Raw genomic sequence first — 15,679 nt, forward strand, 5'->3', positions numbered from 1 at the left:
ATTTATTTTCAAATGGATTGTTATTTTGGTGTACCAATCAATGAATAGTGACTACAGTAGCTTATAAAACGTTGGGGTAGGCTACTTGATCAAGACCAACAGACTACCAATGCAGGTAGTCTATGAATACTCAAATGTCTATTACATGATGGGTGGCATGAGAAAACAAATAAAAACAACTTTATTAGGGGGAATACTAAGACGAAGGAATCAATAAATTAACAATAAAAACTGTGGAATGAGAGCGTTTTGGGGTGTGCATTCCAGTGTTGGGGCAGCATTTCCAGAACAATCTGATCATTAGAAAACATCTGTTGCTTCAGAGGATATATACCAACATATTATGTAATGTCGATGCCACCTAGCAAGCCTAGCATGGAAGCTAACGTTAAACGTTGGTGTAGTGTAGCCCCATGTCCCGAATGAGATAAATTTAAGTCCCAAATAGATATTTTACCGTCCCCGGGACGTCGGGACGCCGTTAATCTCGAGCCCTGTCTGTGGTGCCTCTGTAGAAAGCTTTTAGGACTTTGGGGCCATCACTAATGTGATGAGGTCAGCACATTTGGCTATGGCCGTTTTTTGGTGTGATTTTACACAAAACTAATGCTTGGGATGGAAACCCCCTAGTTTGACATGTCACATGCTACTTATAGAATGATGTGGGGTTTTTTTAGGTTAATGGTATGGTCCACAAATTATGCTAATTACTCAAATTTCTCAATGTGCAACTTTTAGCAATCAAGCTGAATTTCATCCATTAGGCCTATAGATAACATTTCTAGCATAAAAAGTTTATACTAATCACCATTTCTGGGTTCATGGAATTTCCAGTAGACTAAATAGCATTCTCACCCGTTTAATTTCAAGGACCCCCAGTTTACAAGCATTAGTCTATGGCATTTCTATCTCTGGGACTCCCAATTTATATTGTAAAAGTAATGTTGATTTAACTCTGAGAGTGTACAAATGGAGTGTTCCAAACTATAATTGAGCTGGGGACCCTGTGGAACTCCCTCAAGGACCCCTTTGTTCCCACTGATGTACACTACATAACAGTGCTGGCTCAAGGTTTGATCGGTGGCATGTTGTGTGTGTGTGTGTGTGTGTGTCAGGGAACAATGTGTTCCAACTGTGTGCACAGACGGTCCTGAAGACTCTGTGCTCAGGTTGATTATATTTCTCATTAGGCTGGTGTTGTGTCTTCTACTACAGAGCTTAGCATTAGCTCTGCTGAGCTCTGCACTTCAGCACAATTCCCTGACTACTGCTGCTGACACACACACACACACACACACACACACACACACACACACACAGACACACACACACACACACACACACACACACACACACACACACACACACAGATATACAGTCCTTTTACTATTAGTTTTCTCAGTAGTTAAAAGCATTAGACAATTTGTTAACCATATCATTTAGCCAGTTCATTCATTAACCTGTTGTTGTTGTTGTTTAGTTTTAGTTATTTTTTATCAGGCTGCCTCAAGACATGTCAAATGAAATGCACGGCTGCATCATCTCATGCAAGGTGAAGTGAAATTGAAAATAGGTTTTAAAATCAGCTTAATTGTTTGTAAGAAGAATTGGCTCAGTGTTTAATTTTAAACTGTGGGCTCATGCAGATGTGGGCCTGTTGGCCCCGGTAAGTATCAAACGCTGCAGGGCGCTGATAACGTCAAAGCTCTGTGTGTGTGCGTGTAGGGGTTCTAGCATCCATGACGTACTGTAGTTCACTCTAGTGTTGAACTCCACTACTGTTGTGTGGCCTTAAAATGTGGTGTTGGTGTTAATGTGCACATGTGTTTGAGTTTGGAAGTGTGTGTGTGTGTGTGTGTGTGTGTGTGTGTGTGCAGTGTCCACTCCACAGCATACTGTGTGTGGGCGTGCCTGTGGGTGTGTGTGTGTGTGCATGCATTCACGCATGCGTGCGTGTTTAATTTACTGTGTCTGTTTCAGCGATCCTTGTCCCAACTGTAATTGTGTCTACGTCAACAGCAGCGGTGTGTGAGTGTGCGTGCATGTGCCTGCGACTCTGCGGTTTCCTATCTGTAGTGGCATGTACGTCAGCAGTAGCTCTGTGTGTGAGAGAGATCCTGCATGCTCCTATCAGCAGCAGTATGGCTGGCCCGCTCTGCCTATCTCTCTCTCTGTCTCTCTCTCGGTCTCTCTCTCTCTGCCTATCTCTCGGTCTCTCTCTGTCTCACTCTCTCTCTCTTTCTCTGTCTCTCTCTCGGTCTCTCTCTATGCCTATCTCTCTGTCTCTCTCTCTGCCTATCTCTCTGTCTCTCTGCCTATCTCCCCGTCTCTCTATCTCTCTGTCTCTCTGCCTATCTCTCTGTCTCTCTCTCTCTCTCTCTCTCTGCCTATCTCTCTGTCTCTCTCTCTGCCTATCTCTCTGTCTCTCTCTCTCTGTGGCTAATGGGGTTGGGGGAGGTGTTCACCACTCAACTGTTCATATTTGGGCCAAAGTATTCAGTGGCAAGGAAAGACATACACACACTGGTGAACTTTCTGTCGGCAATGGCAAAGCTGGCCATCTGGCTAAGCCGAAGAAATTGGGCTCAGGAGGAGGGTTGTGTGGACCCTGTTCCCATATTGACTGGACTGGTGAAAGCACGGCTCAGAGTCGAACATGCCTACTATAAGACGATTGAGGAACTGGAGGGTTTCAATACAAAATGGGCAATAGGGGGAGTATTGTGCTCAGTGATGGGCGATGACGAACTGCTCTTCACTTTTTGATCTCTGTTCCTGTGAATTCCTTTTTATTTTTGTGATAAATAAGACTGGCATGTAGTTAAGATCCTGTTTTGACCTGTATTACCCGGCAGTGCGCAATAGAGCGTCGCAGTCCCTCCCCCTTTTAGAACGATGAGTGGCCCAGGAATAGGATTTTCTTTGAGTATTTATTTAAAGACTGTTATGCCGCGGACAAAGCCAACTCGGATCGTGACAAATCATGACAATGAACACAATATTTTGGGCCGATCAAATCATTAGAAAGAAGAAATTGAAGGCTGGAGAGGAGACAACACTATTTGTTTTGTCTTCTTCTTAATTATAGTATTATAAGTATTTGATCGGCCCAAAACATTGTGTTCATTGTCATGATTTGGCACGATCCGAGTTGGCTTTGTCCGCGGCATAACCGTCTTTAAATAAATACTTAAAGAAAATCCTATGGGAGAAATGCATTGCATTTCATTTCCTGGGTCACTCGTCGTTCTGAAAGGGGGAGGGACTGCGACGCTCTATAAAGGACCCTTTAATATCAAAATCTGTCTCTCTCTATGCCTTTCTCTCTGTCTCTCTCTCTCTGTCTCTCTCTATGCCTTTCTCTCTGTCTCTCTCTCTCTCTGTGTCTCTCTCTATGCCTTTCTCTCTGTCTCTCTCTCTGCCCATCTCTCCGTCTCTCTCTCTGTCTCTCTCTCTGCCTATCTCTCTCTCACTGTCTCTGTCTCTCTCTATGCCTATCTCTCTGTCTCCATCTCTCTCTCTCTGTCTGTCTCTTTCTATTTGTCTGTCAGAATTTAACTTTTTCTGGATTACCAGAACTGGATTACCAGCTCTGGTGCCTGGACCGCTGAGCCACGGCCCATGCCTACAAATATAGTTTGTAAATAGAAAGATTAACATAGTAAATGGATGGCCTGATGGACTGCATTTATATGGCGCTTTAATCCAAATCGCTTCACAATGTACTTCAGATTCACGGAGAATAACGTTAACTCTCAGTCAGTGATCTGTGAATCAAAATGTGCCTCTGCATTTTAAATTTTGCAATTAAATAAGGTACTTACTGGAGAATATATTACCTTGCATTATGCAACGGAACAAGGAATGTAATGTTTTTCTTTTCTTTTTCTTTACTTCATGTAACCAGAGTACCAAGAACATACTGGGGTGGGGGGGAAGTAAACCAAACACCTCATGACGGCTATAATGGGTTAGAAATTAGAATAAAAACGTAAAGAGTGAACGAGAGGTGTGAGAAGTAGACAGAGATGACTAGTAAATTCTGTACAGGAAAGACTAGAGTGGATGAAAGACAGGGGTTGTGCGAGAGAGGCTGGAGGGATGAAATGACCATGGAGGAGATTACAGATTATGGAAAGCTGTAATGTATGTGTTTTTCATTCGCTACAGTGAATAAATAAGTACTGATGGGAAATCTTAGCTTCTATTAGCTAATTAGCTAAAGTGTGTGTGTGTGTGTGTGTGTGTGTGTGTGTGTGTGTGTGTGTGTGTGTGTGTGTGTGTGTGTGACTGTGTGTACAGGAGTGCACTGAGAACTCTAGCTGCCGCCATGGTTCACTAACTCCCCGATGTCGCTAGAAACAAAACTACAAGTAAAGCGCCATGCACCACAGGACTCACCTAACTTCAGGTGTGGTATGGCTCAGGTGTGGTATGGCTCAGGTGTGGTATGGCTCCAGGTGTGGTATGGCTCAGGTGTGGTATGGCTCAGGTGTGGTATGGCTCCAGGTCTGGTGAGTCGGTGTGCAAAGGGGTGAAAATAGCAGCTCTTACGCGTTGTAACGTGACATGTTGTGTGAGTTTGTTGCTCACTACGCCTTGTAACGTGACATGTTGTGAGTTTGCGTTGTAACGAGACATGTTGTGAGTTTGTTGCTCACTACGCCTTGTAATGTGAGGTTGCGTTGTAACGTGAGATGTTGTAAGGTTGCGTTGTAACGTGAGATGATGTGAGGTTGCGTTGTACTTGTAACGAGACATGTTGTGAGTTTGTTGCTCACTACGCCTTGTAACGTGACATGTTGTGAGTTTGTTGCTCACTACGCCTTGTAACGTGACATGTTGTGAGTTTGTTGCTCACTACGCCTTGTAACGAGACATGTTGTGAGTTTGTTGCTCACTACGCCTTGTAACGAGACATGTTGTGAGTTTGTTGCTCACTACACCTTGTAACGTGACATGTTGTGAGTTTGTTGCTCACTACACCTTGTAACGTGACATGTTGTGAGTTTGTTGCTCACTACACCTTGTAACGTGACATGTTGTGAGTTTGTTGCTCACTACGCCTTGTAACGTGACATGTTGTGAGTTTGTTGCTCACTACGCCTTGTAACGAGACATGTTGTGAGTTTGTTGCTCACTACGCCTTGTAACGAGACATGTTGTGAGTTTGTTGCTCACTACACCTTGTAACGTGACATGTTGTGAGTTTGTTGCTCACTACGCCTTGTAACGAGACATGTTGTGAGTTTGTTGCTCACTACACCTTGTAACGTGACATGTTGTGAGTTTGTTGCTCACTACGCCTTGTAACGAGACATGTTGTGAGTTTGCGTTGTAACGTGACATGTTGTGAGTTTGTTGCTCAATACACCTTGTAACGTGACATGTTGTGAGTTTGCGTTGTGACGTGACATGTTGTGAGTTTGTTGCTCACTACACCTTGTAACGTGACATGTTGTGAGTTTGTTGCTCACTACACCTTGTAACGTGACATGTTGTGAGTTTGCGTTGTAACGTGACATGTTGGGAGTTTGTTGCTCACTACGCCTTGTAATGTGAGGTTGTGTTGTAACGTGAGATGATGTGAGGTTGTGTTGTAACATGAGATGATGTGAGGTTGTGTTGTAACGTGAGATGTTGTGTTGTAACGTGAGATGATGTGAGGTTGTGTTGTAACGTGAGATGATGTGAGGTTGCGTTGTAACGTGAGATGATGTGAGGTTGTGTTGTAACGTGAGATGATGTAAGGTTGTGTTGTAACGTGAGATGATGTAAAGTTGTGTTGTAACGTGAGATGATGTAAAGTTGTGTTGTAACGTGAGATGATGTAAAGTTGTGTTGTAACGTGAGATGATGTGAGGTTGTGTTGTAACGTGAGATGATGTAAAGTTGTGTTGTAACGTGAGATGATGTGAGGTTGTGTTGTAACGTGAGATGATGTGAGGTTGTGTTGTAACGTGAGATGATGTGAGGTTGTGTTGTAACGTGAGATGATGTGAGGTTGTGTTGTAACGTGAGATGATGTGAGGTTGTGTTGTAACGTGAGATGATGTGAGGTTGTGTTGTAACATGAGATGATGTGAGGTTGTGTTGTAACGTGAGATGATGTGAGGTTGTGTTGTAACGTGAGATGATGTGAGGTTGTGTTGTAACGTGAGATGATGTGAGGTTGTGTTGTAACGTGAGATGATGAGGTTGTGTTGTAACGTGAGATGATGTGAGGTTGTGTTGTAACGTGAGATGATGAGGTTGTGTTGTAACGTGAGATGATGTGAGGTTGTGTTGTAACGTGAGATGATGTGAGGTTGTGTTGTAACATGAGATGATGTGAGGTTGTGTTGTAACGTGAGATGATGTGAGGTTGTGTTGTAACGTGAGATGATGTGAGGTTGTGTTGTAACGTGAGATGATGTGAGGTTGTGTTGTAACGTGAGATGATGTGAGGTTGTGTTGTAACGTGAGATGATGTGAGGTTGTGTTGTAACGTGAGATGATGTGAAGTTGTGTTGTAACGTGAGATGTTGTGTTGTAACGTGAGATGATGTGAGGTTGTGTTGTAACGTGAGATGATGTGAGGTTGTGTTGTAACGTGAGATGTTGTGTTGTAACGTGAGATGATGTGAGGTTGTGTTGTAACATGAGATGATGTGAGGTTGTGTTGTAACATGAGATGATGTGAGGTTGCGTTGTAACGAGATGATGTGAGGTTGTGTTGTAACGTGAGATGATGAGGTTGTGTTGTAACGTGAGATGATGTGAGGTTGTGTTGTAACATGAGATGATGTGAGGTTGTGTTGTAACGTGAGATGATGTGAGGTTGTGTTGTAACGTGAGATGATGTGAGGTTGTGTTGTAACGTGAGATGATGTGAGGTTGTGTTGTAACGTGAGATGATGTGAGGTTGCGTTGTAACGTGAGATGATGTGAGGTTGCGTTGTAACATGAGATGATGTGAGGTTGCGTTGTAACGTGAGATGATGTGAGGTTGCGTTGTAACGTGACAGGTGAGGTTGTTGCTCGACTATTTCTGTACTATTTCTGTATGCCGCCATTGTACAACAAACTATTCTAACTATTAAGGTTTTCGTGTTGATTTGTTTATATGAAATCTATTATAAGAAAAATTAATATTGGTTATGAATATTGATTTAGATATATGTTCTGTTTATTACCCAGCACTAGAATTGGTCCATGTTGATGATGGTTTCAAGGAGTGAACAGAACATGAACGGAAACCTCTTTCTATCTCGTCGGTCTCTCTCTATCTCTCTCTCTCTCTCTCTCTCTCTCTCTCTCTCTCTCTCTCTCTCTCTCTCTCTCTCTCTCTCTCTCTCTCTCACAAATCACCAGTCAGATGCCACTCCCAATTCCCTTGTTTTTTCCGCTGTCTGACTGTCAGTCTCTTTATCGCCCTGCTTCTCTCTCTCTTTATCTGTGCCGTTAGAGATGGTCACTAATACTATCTCTATCCCTAATCAACTCTCTTTCCATATCCTGATGCATCTCCATTCCCCATCCATCATCTTCATCAATCTCCATTTCATTGTGTATATTTCTGTCTTTTATCCTCCCTTTGTTTATATCTTAATTTCTGTCCCTCTTTTGTTTGGTCTCTCTCTCTCTCTCTCTCTCTGGGCTGCAGTGAGTGGGTGTAAAGGGAAAGGGGGGGGGGGGGGTTGCCACTTGTTAGAACGAGGTATATGGAGAGGGAAGTCTGTAGGGGGGTGGCGTTGTTATGGCGATGGAGGTCTTCCTTGTGTTGGGTTGCCGTGGCAACTTGGGGTGCTCACTTCATATCCCCTCCACGTGACCATGGGGAGAGCACTTCAGGCGCACACACACGCACACACACTTAAATTACGCATGCACACATAATCAAACACACTCTTCGATTATGTTAACAGCACACTCTGTAACAATACAGTGTGAGCGCACGCGCGCACACACACACACACACACACACACACACACACACACACTGTATTTGCTGTGACAGTCCACCATTACGTTAATTATTTAAAGCATAATTTAGATTTAAATCACCTATTACAAAAAACACTCTGAAAGTACAGTACGGTAGTGAAGTATTACAGTCGTGGAGAGAGGCGGAACGCTCATCACACAATGAAACAGTGTATTCATGCATGACCTGCTCATGATGTCCTTTTGTGATGTGTGTGTGTGTGTGTGTGTGTGTGTGTGTGTGTGTGTGTCTGCGTCGAGTCGGCCCTGGATGAAAAACAAGTGTTTTGGAGCAGCTCTGAATGCGGTGCTGCTGCTAGCTAGGTATTAACCTTAGACCTGCGGATGAAATGTTTCTGTCAGTCGTTCTCAAACTATTTCATGTCGCAGAAGCAAAGATATGAGTTTAAAACGTTGGCTCTGAAAGAATATATATTCAAGCTAGATAGCTAAAGTATAACGCAATGCTTAAAACGCCAAAAGGGGTTCCCGTTCATAATAGGAGTGAGAGTCAGAGTGAGGACAGACACAGAGACAGAGACAATTGATCATGATCCAATCATGATCGAGTGGGGGCAGGCCTTGGTGCACGTGCTGTTGGCCTGTTGCGTCCACCCCACTCTAGAACGTGTGCATGTGCACAACTTGTTACCAGGTTTTCTTTTCTCCCAAATCACCCAAATCACTGAATGCTCCTTTAAGTACAGTACTTATTACTTGCGCAAGCAGAGCACGCAAGTAATAGTTTCGCCCGGGACTCGTATGCACGGTCCCATTACATGGTGTGTATATGTATAACTAGCTCTCAATGATGACATAAGAAATATGTGGATTAAAGGACCCAATGCCAGAGTGTAATTGGTTTTCGATGGTGACGTAATGACGATATGTTTTAGTGTTGGGAGGATTAAAGGTAATGCTCCTGTGAGTGTGTATACATGTACAGTAATCTGGCACCACTGCCGTATCAGGCACAATTTACTGGGACGGTGCATACGCATCAAAAGTGGCGGGTTGGCTGGGACGGTGTGTACGGCGCAAAGTAACCACAGTATACCGCTAATCAACTTACAAATTACATATACATATACATAGTATATGTATAACTAGCTCTCAATGATGACGTAAGAATGTGGAATAAAGTACCCAATGCCAGTGTAATTGGTTTTCGATGGTGACGTAATGACGATATGTTTTTTACACCTAATAATTAGACATTTCAAACGTTCCTTCACAGAGATACTGAGTTTTGACAGTTTATAGCGGTCGAAAGTACTTGCGCGCTCTGCTTGCGCACTAGTTGGCCATTCATGGCCTACTAGTGTGCAACAAGCAAGTATGCACTCGACAGAGTACAGTTCTAGTTTAAATACAGGTATATGTGTGTCCCAGACACATATTAAAGGCGGTTGATGTTGCCCTGCCTGTACTGGTGGGAAAACTATTCCTTTGAGGTTATGATGGAGAAAAAGAAAAGAGAAATGCTATTCTGTTCTGTTCACTGTATTCGGCTGTTATAAATGAAAGGGCATGCACTGCACAGCAACCGCTACAAAAATATTCTTGTTTAAATTTAAATTGAGAATAATATTCCAATCATTATTTAATATTTACTGTACAGTAGTATTGGCAGTAGCTTTGTAACCTGTCGTAATACAGCTTGATTGCTCAAATACATTTGGTGAAATTAAGTTACCATGAGTACTAAAGAACGTTGGAGAGTTGCCGCAACCCTTGGCGGCGAAAGGTGAAATTGTGATTTGAAAACCATGTATTTTTGCAGAATAAATGCATGTTTAAAAAAAAAAAAGAGAATTGTCTTGTAGTAGGGGGAGCACAGTTTAATAGACTCCATGGTGTGGAGAGAGTGTGTCCAGAGAGAGAGAGAGAGTTGAACATCTGAACTGAGAAAAAGGAGAGGGAAGAGAATAGAATACCGTTGGAAACATGAAGGCTAGTCGGGGTGAGAGCTGTGTATGTCAGTCTCCAAAACCATTTTCCTTTGGTTCCCTCAACCGTATGTGCAAGGTTTTACAACAAATGCATTGACCATTTAAATCACAGTGAGTCTGATTCTGAAGCCTTTTGAGCTACAATGACAAAAATAACAATTTGGCAGCAGATGTCACTGTTTTGGGATTTTGCCTGTCAATCATCGTCTCTGATAAATAAATAATATTTTTATAAAAACAAAACTAAAAAACCTTTTGAGGCTAATTATTCAGAAAACCCCAGACCACAGAAAATCCACTGAATGTTAAAAGTTCTGATTTTTTTGGATGCAATTGAGGTCAGGAAACCTAAAAAGGAAAGCATTTGACTTAACAGTTAGCACACAGACAGCCAGAGTGCTGCTTGTGTGTGTGTGTGTGTGTGTGTGTGTGTGTGTGTGTGTGTGTGTGACAGATTCCTCAGTCTTCTGTCTTCACAACCCACATCTAATAGACTCTGACATAAGGTGGCAACACACAGCAGGGCAACAGGGGTGTGTGATGTGTGTATGAGTTAGTGAGTGGTCAGTTCATATTGGCCGATAACAGCTCTGTGTTAGAAATCAGAGATCTAAGTTAGCCCTGGGGTTTGTCACACAGTTACACGCTCACTCTCGCATACATCCATACAACCAAGGTCAGAATGCACAGACAGCCATGTATATGGCATAACACTGGGGGGGTTGTTGAGCTATAGGGGTGGGTGCGGTAGGCAATTGTTGTGGCATGTATTGTGGAGTTGGGTTATGGAGGTGCTATCGCTTGTAGATCCTCACTGTGACCTGGAATTCAACTCATTTGAAAACTTGCAGTGGGTGCTAGGGTTGTCCCGATCACGTTTTTCTTTTGCTTCCGATCCGATTCCGATCATTTGATTTTGAGTATCTGCCGATACAGGGTTTTCCCGATCCAATATTAATATTTTATAGAACACAGAATCACAATATCCAATCTAATATGGATATAATATTGACACTAGGGATAAGGATGTCCTGATCTGTTTTTTGAGTGGTGCAACGTCCCTGGCTGTGTGTCCCCCTGGGTCTCTGGGTCTGTCCCTGGCTGTGTGTCCTCCTGGGTCTCTGGGTCTGTCCCTGGCTGTGTGTCCTCCTGGGTCTCTGGGTCTGTCCCTGGCTGTGTGTCCTCCTGGGTCTCTGGGTCTGTCCCTGGCTGTGTGTTCTCCTGGGTAAATGGTGCATTTATATAGCGCCTTTATCCAAGGCGCTTTACATAGATTGTGCATTACATTCACCCATTCATACACCGATGGCAGCGGAAACCATGCAAGGCACCAACTAGCACATCGGGAGCAATTAGGGGTTCAGTGTCTTGCTCAAGGACACTTCGACAGTAACTCTGGGGGAGCCCGGGTTAGAACTGGCAACCTTGCGGTTCCCATCCAGGCACTCTACCCCTGAGCCACCGCCGCCCCACACAGCTCGCTGGAACTGGGCCAGCCCCTTGGGCACGTTCCTGGTGGTCTGGATGGTAGACCCACGGGGACCCCCCAGGGACCACCACATGGTAACTCTATCCTTTCTCGACCGTTTCTGACGCGGGGCGGCTCGCCGGAACCAGGCCAGCAACCTTGCCGCGTTCCTGTGTTGCACCACTCACTTCACACGGGTGTGTTTTTTTTTTTTGTGCTCCTGATCCGATTCCGATCATTTGAAAATTACGTGATTGGCCTCGATTTCCGATCACGTGATCTTGTAGATCTGCTATAACATGATGCTTAAAACACCAAAAGGGGTCCCTGCCCAGAATGGGTTAACATTCTAAACGAGATGCATGATGTAAATGTATTGTTGTGTCGTCTATATATGGTTGTGATTTGTTTGTGTTGTGTGATTTCTGTTTCCTCCTGATGGCTGCCTTGCGCAAAATGAATTTCTGCAAGGACTAATTATCCTGCCCTCTCTCCCCTTTGCATGTTGCCCTCTGCTACCCCCTATACTCCTTTCAGATGTGCGTCTCTAGACGATTAGAATTTACAATTTATCTTGAAGTGCAAGATAAGAGTAAATGTCATGAACCCTAGTCAACAAACACAGGGTAAAAGGTTACAATAGAGTGCAAAGAAAAACAATGTATCACTTCAAGGAAATTAGGATACCAGGGAAATGTCAAAACCTAGCATTTATCTACTCTAAATATCATGCTATATATAATATAACATTCCTAGCATTTGTATAATCTAAATCATGCTATATAAAAAATATATAAATAACATATCTAAATAGCATACAGTATGTGAACAAGCCATCTGGGAACCCATTCGGTAAAAAACTAAAACGAATGCCCCCTTTTGGGGCACCGCCTCAAGGTTGTTTTTAGTTAAATGTTTGTTTTAAAAACGCCATTGACAATGAAGAGAAAATGTACTAATCTTGTACCTAATACAAACATTAAATGCCATTAACAATAAAGAGAATTTAATGTTTGTTTTGACACCATTTATTTTACATCACCATCTCATCACCTAATCAACAAGAGTTAGACTTTAACATATTAGCGCCCCTCACTTCACACGGGTGTGATTTAAAAAAAAATAGAGATGGGTACTGGGTTTGGCTCCTCCCCTTTCATAGTCCACTTCCTCCCGGGTGCTTCTGTGTTTATTCCTACTAACGTTACATGTTTAAGGCAGTGGTGCCGACAGGTGGTGCCGAGAGATGATTGAACAAGTATGTTGAGATGATTGAACAAGTATGTTGAGATGATTGAACAAGTATGTTGAGATGATTGAACAAGTATGTTGAGATGATTGAACAAGTATGTTGGGACTAACGGGCTGTGGGGAGTTCTGGGCAGTCCCCACTAGCCACAGCATGCAGTGATGCGCTCTTCAGCCCATGTAGCGGGACGGAGGGATAAAAGACAAACCAATTAGTTGAGTGTCATCGGCGTGACCACATTTAGGGGTGATGAGGAGGAGGATTGCAAAGCGTCAATTCATGTCATGTCATTATGTATGAGGCCAGTGATGTTAATGTCACTCTTCTCTCTCTCTCTCTCCCTTTACAGCTCCACCCCCCAGCAGATTCAACAGGAGAGTTTCAGGTAAGCGAGTGTGTGGTTGTTAGGTACAGTGTGTGTGTGTGTGTGTGTGTGTGTGTGTGTGTGTGTGTGTGTGTGCTCACACATTCTTGCCTCTTGTGTTTCTGTAAGATGTGGTGTTTGATTTGCTCTCCTGTGTGAATCTCAGTTCTTCTGATTGTGTGCATTCATGTGTGACCTTGGCTGCTGTTTTCCCACACACACATACACACACACACGCATATGCACACGCACACACACACAAGCCTGTATTACTGGCCCGGTGTTTACATACCAGTAATTACATGTCATGGTCCGTCACACAGTCTGGGTGGGGCATGGTGATGCTAATCTCTGCCAACAACACGTGCACGCACACACATGTCTACGTAGGTTTGTAATAACCTGCAGGCCCTGAAAAAGTGTGTTTTCTGTAATTATCCGTTCAGTTTTATTTCCACTGATTAGGTTTATCTTCTACTTTTATTCGTTTTTTTCAAATATAATTTGCTAAATCACAATCGACATTACTTTATTCATAAGGTTAAATATGGCAGGCTGTTAGGTGCATACATTATACTTTAGCTATTGAAAAATAGCAGATCTACAAGCTTTTTTGAAAAAATCTTGAAAATGTGGCGCAAATCTATGAATATATATATATTCTTTCAGAGCAGACATTTTTAACTCAAATCTTTGCTTCTGGTAGGTCCCTGGAACTACATATTTTCAGATGGGGGTCCAACCCGTGGCCAAATACAGATCATTCTGGGGTCCTTGACATGAAAAAGGTTGACCACCACTGACACAGAAACATAGGATTTTCAGAAAACTTTTAGGATTCAGAAGAATTAAAAAGAAAATCTGTCTCAGTCCTAAATGGGTGAAATTATGTGGGGTTGGGGAGGGGGGGGATGAGTAGCAGTTGATATTCCCTATTTCTGGCCTTGTAGATCAACCGTGTCACTCCCTGCAGTTCCAGTAGTCATAAACAGTGCAGTGGTTGTGATTACTGATGGTTCCAGTAGTCATAATCAGTGCAGTGGTTCTGCTTACTGATGGTTCCAGTAGTCATAAACAGTGAAGTGGTTCTGATTACTGATGGTTCCAGTAGTCATAAACAGTGAAGTGGTTCTGATTACTGATGGTTCCAGTAGTCATAATCATTGCAGTGGTTCTGCTTACTTGAGGTTTATTTCAAGCACTCTTACGGCTCATAAATAAAGCATGAACAAACACATGCTCGTATAATGTCAAACCATAACAAACATTGTACAAATAAACAAATTCTAAACAAAAACCAAATGCAAACAAACACACCTTGCTGGCCGCATATATGTCCTCATTCACAAAGGAGAAATACGTAACAGTGGTAATGATATCGTATTAATCCGTCCTCTCAACCTACGATTAGCTCCCGTGACGGTGTTATTCAGGGAAGCTGGTGTAATCACTTCATTTGTGGACATCGCCGAGTGTACCCTTTCCGCATTTTTCCCAAGCGATTCGCCTGGTGTCGCCTGGTTTGATGGGACATCCACGCCCATTTCACACCATATAAGGCAACAGGAAATATCGAAATGCGTCATCATAGCCTGCACAGATCAAGTTATACAACAGTGAACAGCGATGAGCTTGTAGAGCAGTTAATTTTGACAGGCGGGTCTCCTCACGGACAGATCTTCAAGCAAACAGCACGAGTTATATGTATAAACGAAACTTGATAACTTGGCACGCATTGCTTCACTCCTTGTTAAATGTCAGAACGTTAATAAGTTAACTGATGTTACAGTTACTTTCACATAATGAGAAAGTTAATTTGTACTGTTCACCACACGACAATTGCACACTCCAATTGATTCATGTGGGGAAGTCCCTCTTTTAGATTAATATCTCACTGTCATCTGTCTGAATGCCATGTGGTGAATGGACACATATACGGTGCAGGTAGCCTATATCCTCTTTGTCATATGTAAGTGCAGGTTCATTTCATAATATCGTCATATTAAAATGATTCTCGGGACACTTGGCACCAAACTTGATTGATCTCATGATGAGATCAATGTAGTAGCCTACAGACTATAATGAATTAAGGTGAGCTGGCTTAAAACTATGACTGGCCGTATTGCACACGCTGATGCCATAATGTGGACTTCTATTTTTTTTAATAGGGCTAATTAGCCCTCGTGACTGCTGTCTGTCTGTCAGACTGGCATGTCTGTGAACCATAGAATGCATTAAAGCTAAAAGCCAGTCGGGCCGGGCCGTGTTCTGTCCGGGCCGGGCTCACCGCGCCGTTATATTAATTTTCCAATGTGACTTTCACCCAGATTGGACTCGGTTCAGCGGCAGCATGCTGCTTTATTCTTAATGAAAGCACACCATATAAAGAGTCCAGGCAATAGTTTCCATTACAAAATAATACTTCTAATAACTTAATCCAAATGGACATGGATGATGAACATACATACATAATTATATATTAAACACACAGAACCAAAGTAAAGAAATGTAATAATTATTTCTGGCAGCCACAAACTGAAACAAAGTTTGTCTTGTGGTTCTTCAAAAGTTTGAGCTGACCTTCAGGGCCTAGAAGTTGGACCAAATGCGTGAGTGCTTTCTAGGATTTGGGTTAATGGGTTATATTATGTGGAGATTACAGCCAACCCATGGTGACTATG

The 15,679-nt window shown here is 42.9% G+C and overlaps 1 protein-coding gene across 4 annotated transcripts in view; it reads left to right on the plus strand.

Annotated features, from left to right (window-relative positions):
* The window catches only part of prkar2aa (protein kinase, cAMP-dependent, regulatory, type II, alpha A), a 63,667-nt gene that overhangs the window by 33,277 nt on the left and 14,711 nt on the right, over positions 1–15,679 (plus strand). For all 4 annotated transcript variants that reach the window (XR_013964099.1, XR_013964100.1, XM_080764300.1 and 1 more), the window contains exon 3: positions 12,984–13,019. Coding sequence is in view for 2 of the 4 variants with exons in the window: in XM_080764300.1 (XP_080620426.1) it covers positions 12,984–13,019 (36 nt within the window). In the remaining 2 variants the exon portion in view is untranslated. The remainder of the gene's footprint in view (positions 1–12,983; positions 13,020–15,679) is intronic.

Source organism: Protomyctophum bolini (genome assembly GCF_963924005.1).
Source record: "Protomyctophum bolini genome assembly, chromosome: 5".
In the NCBI taxonomy this organism is placed as follows: Eukaryota; Metazoa; Chordata; class Actinopteri; order Myctophiformes; family Myctophidae; genus Protomyctophum; species Protomyctophum bolini.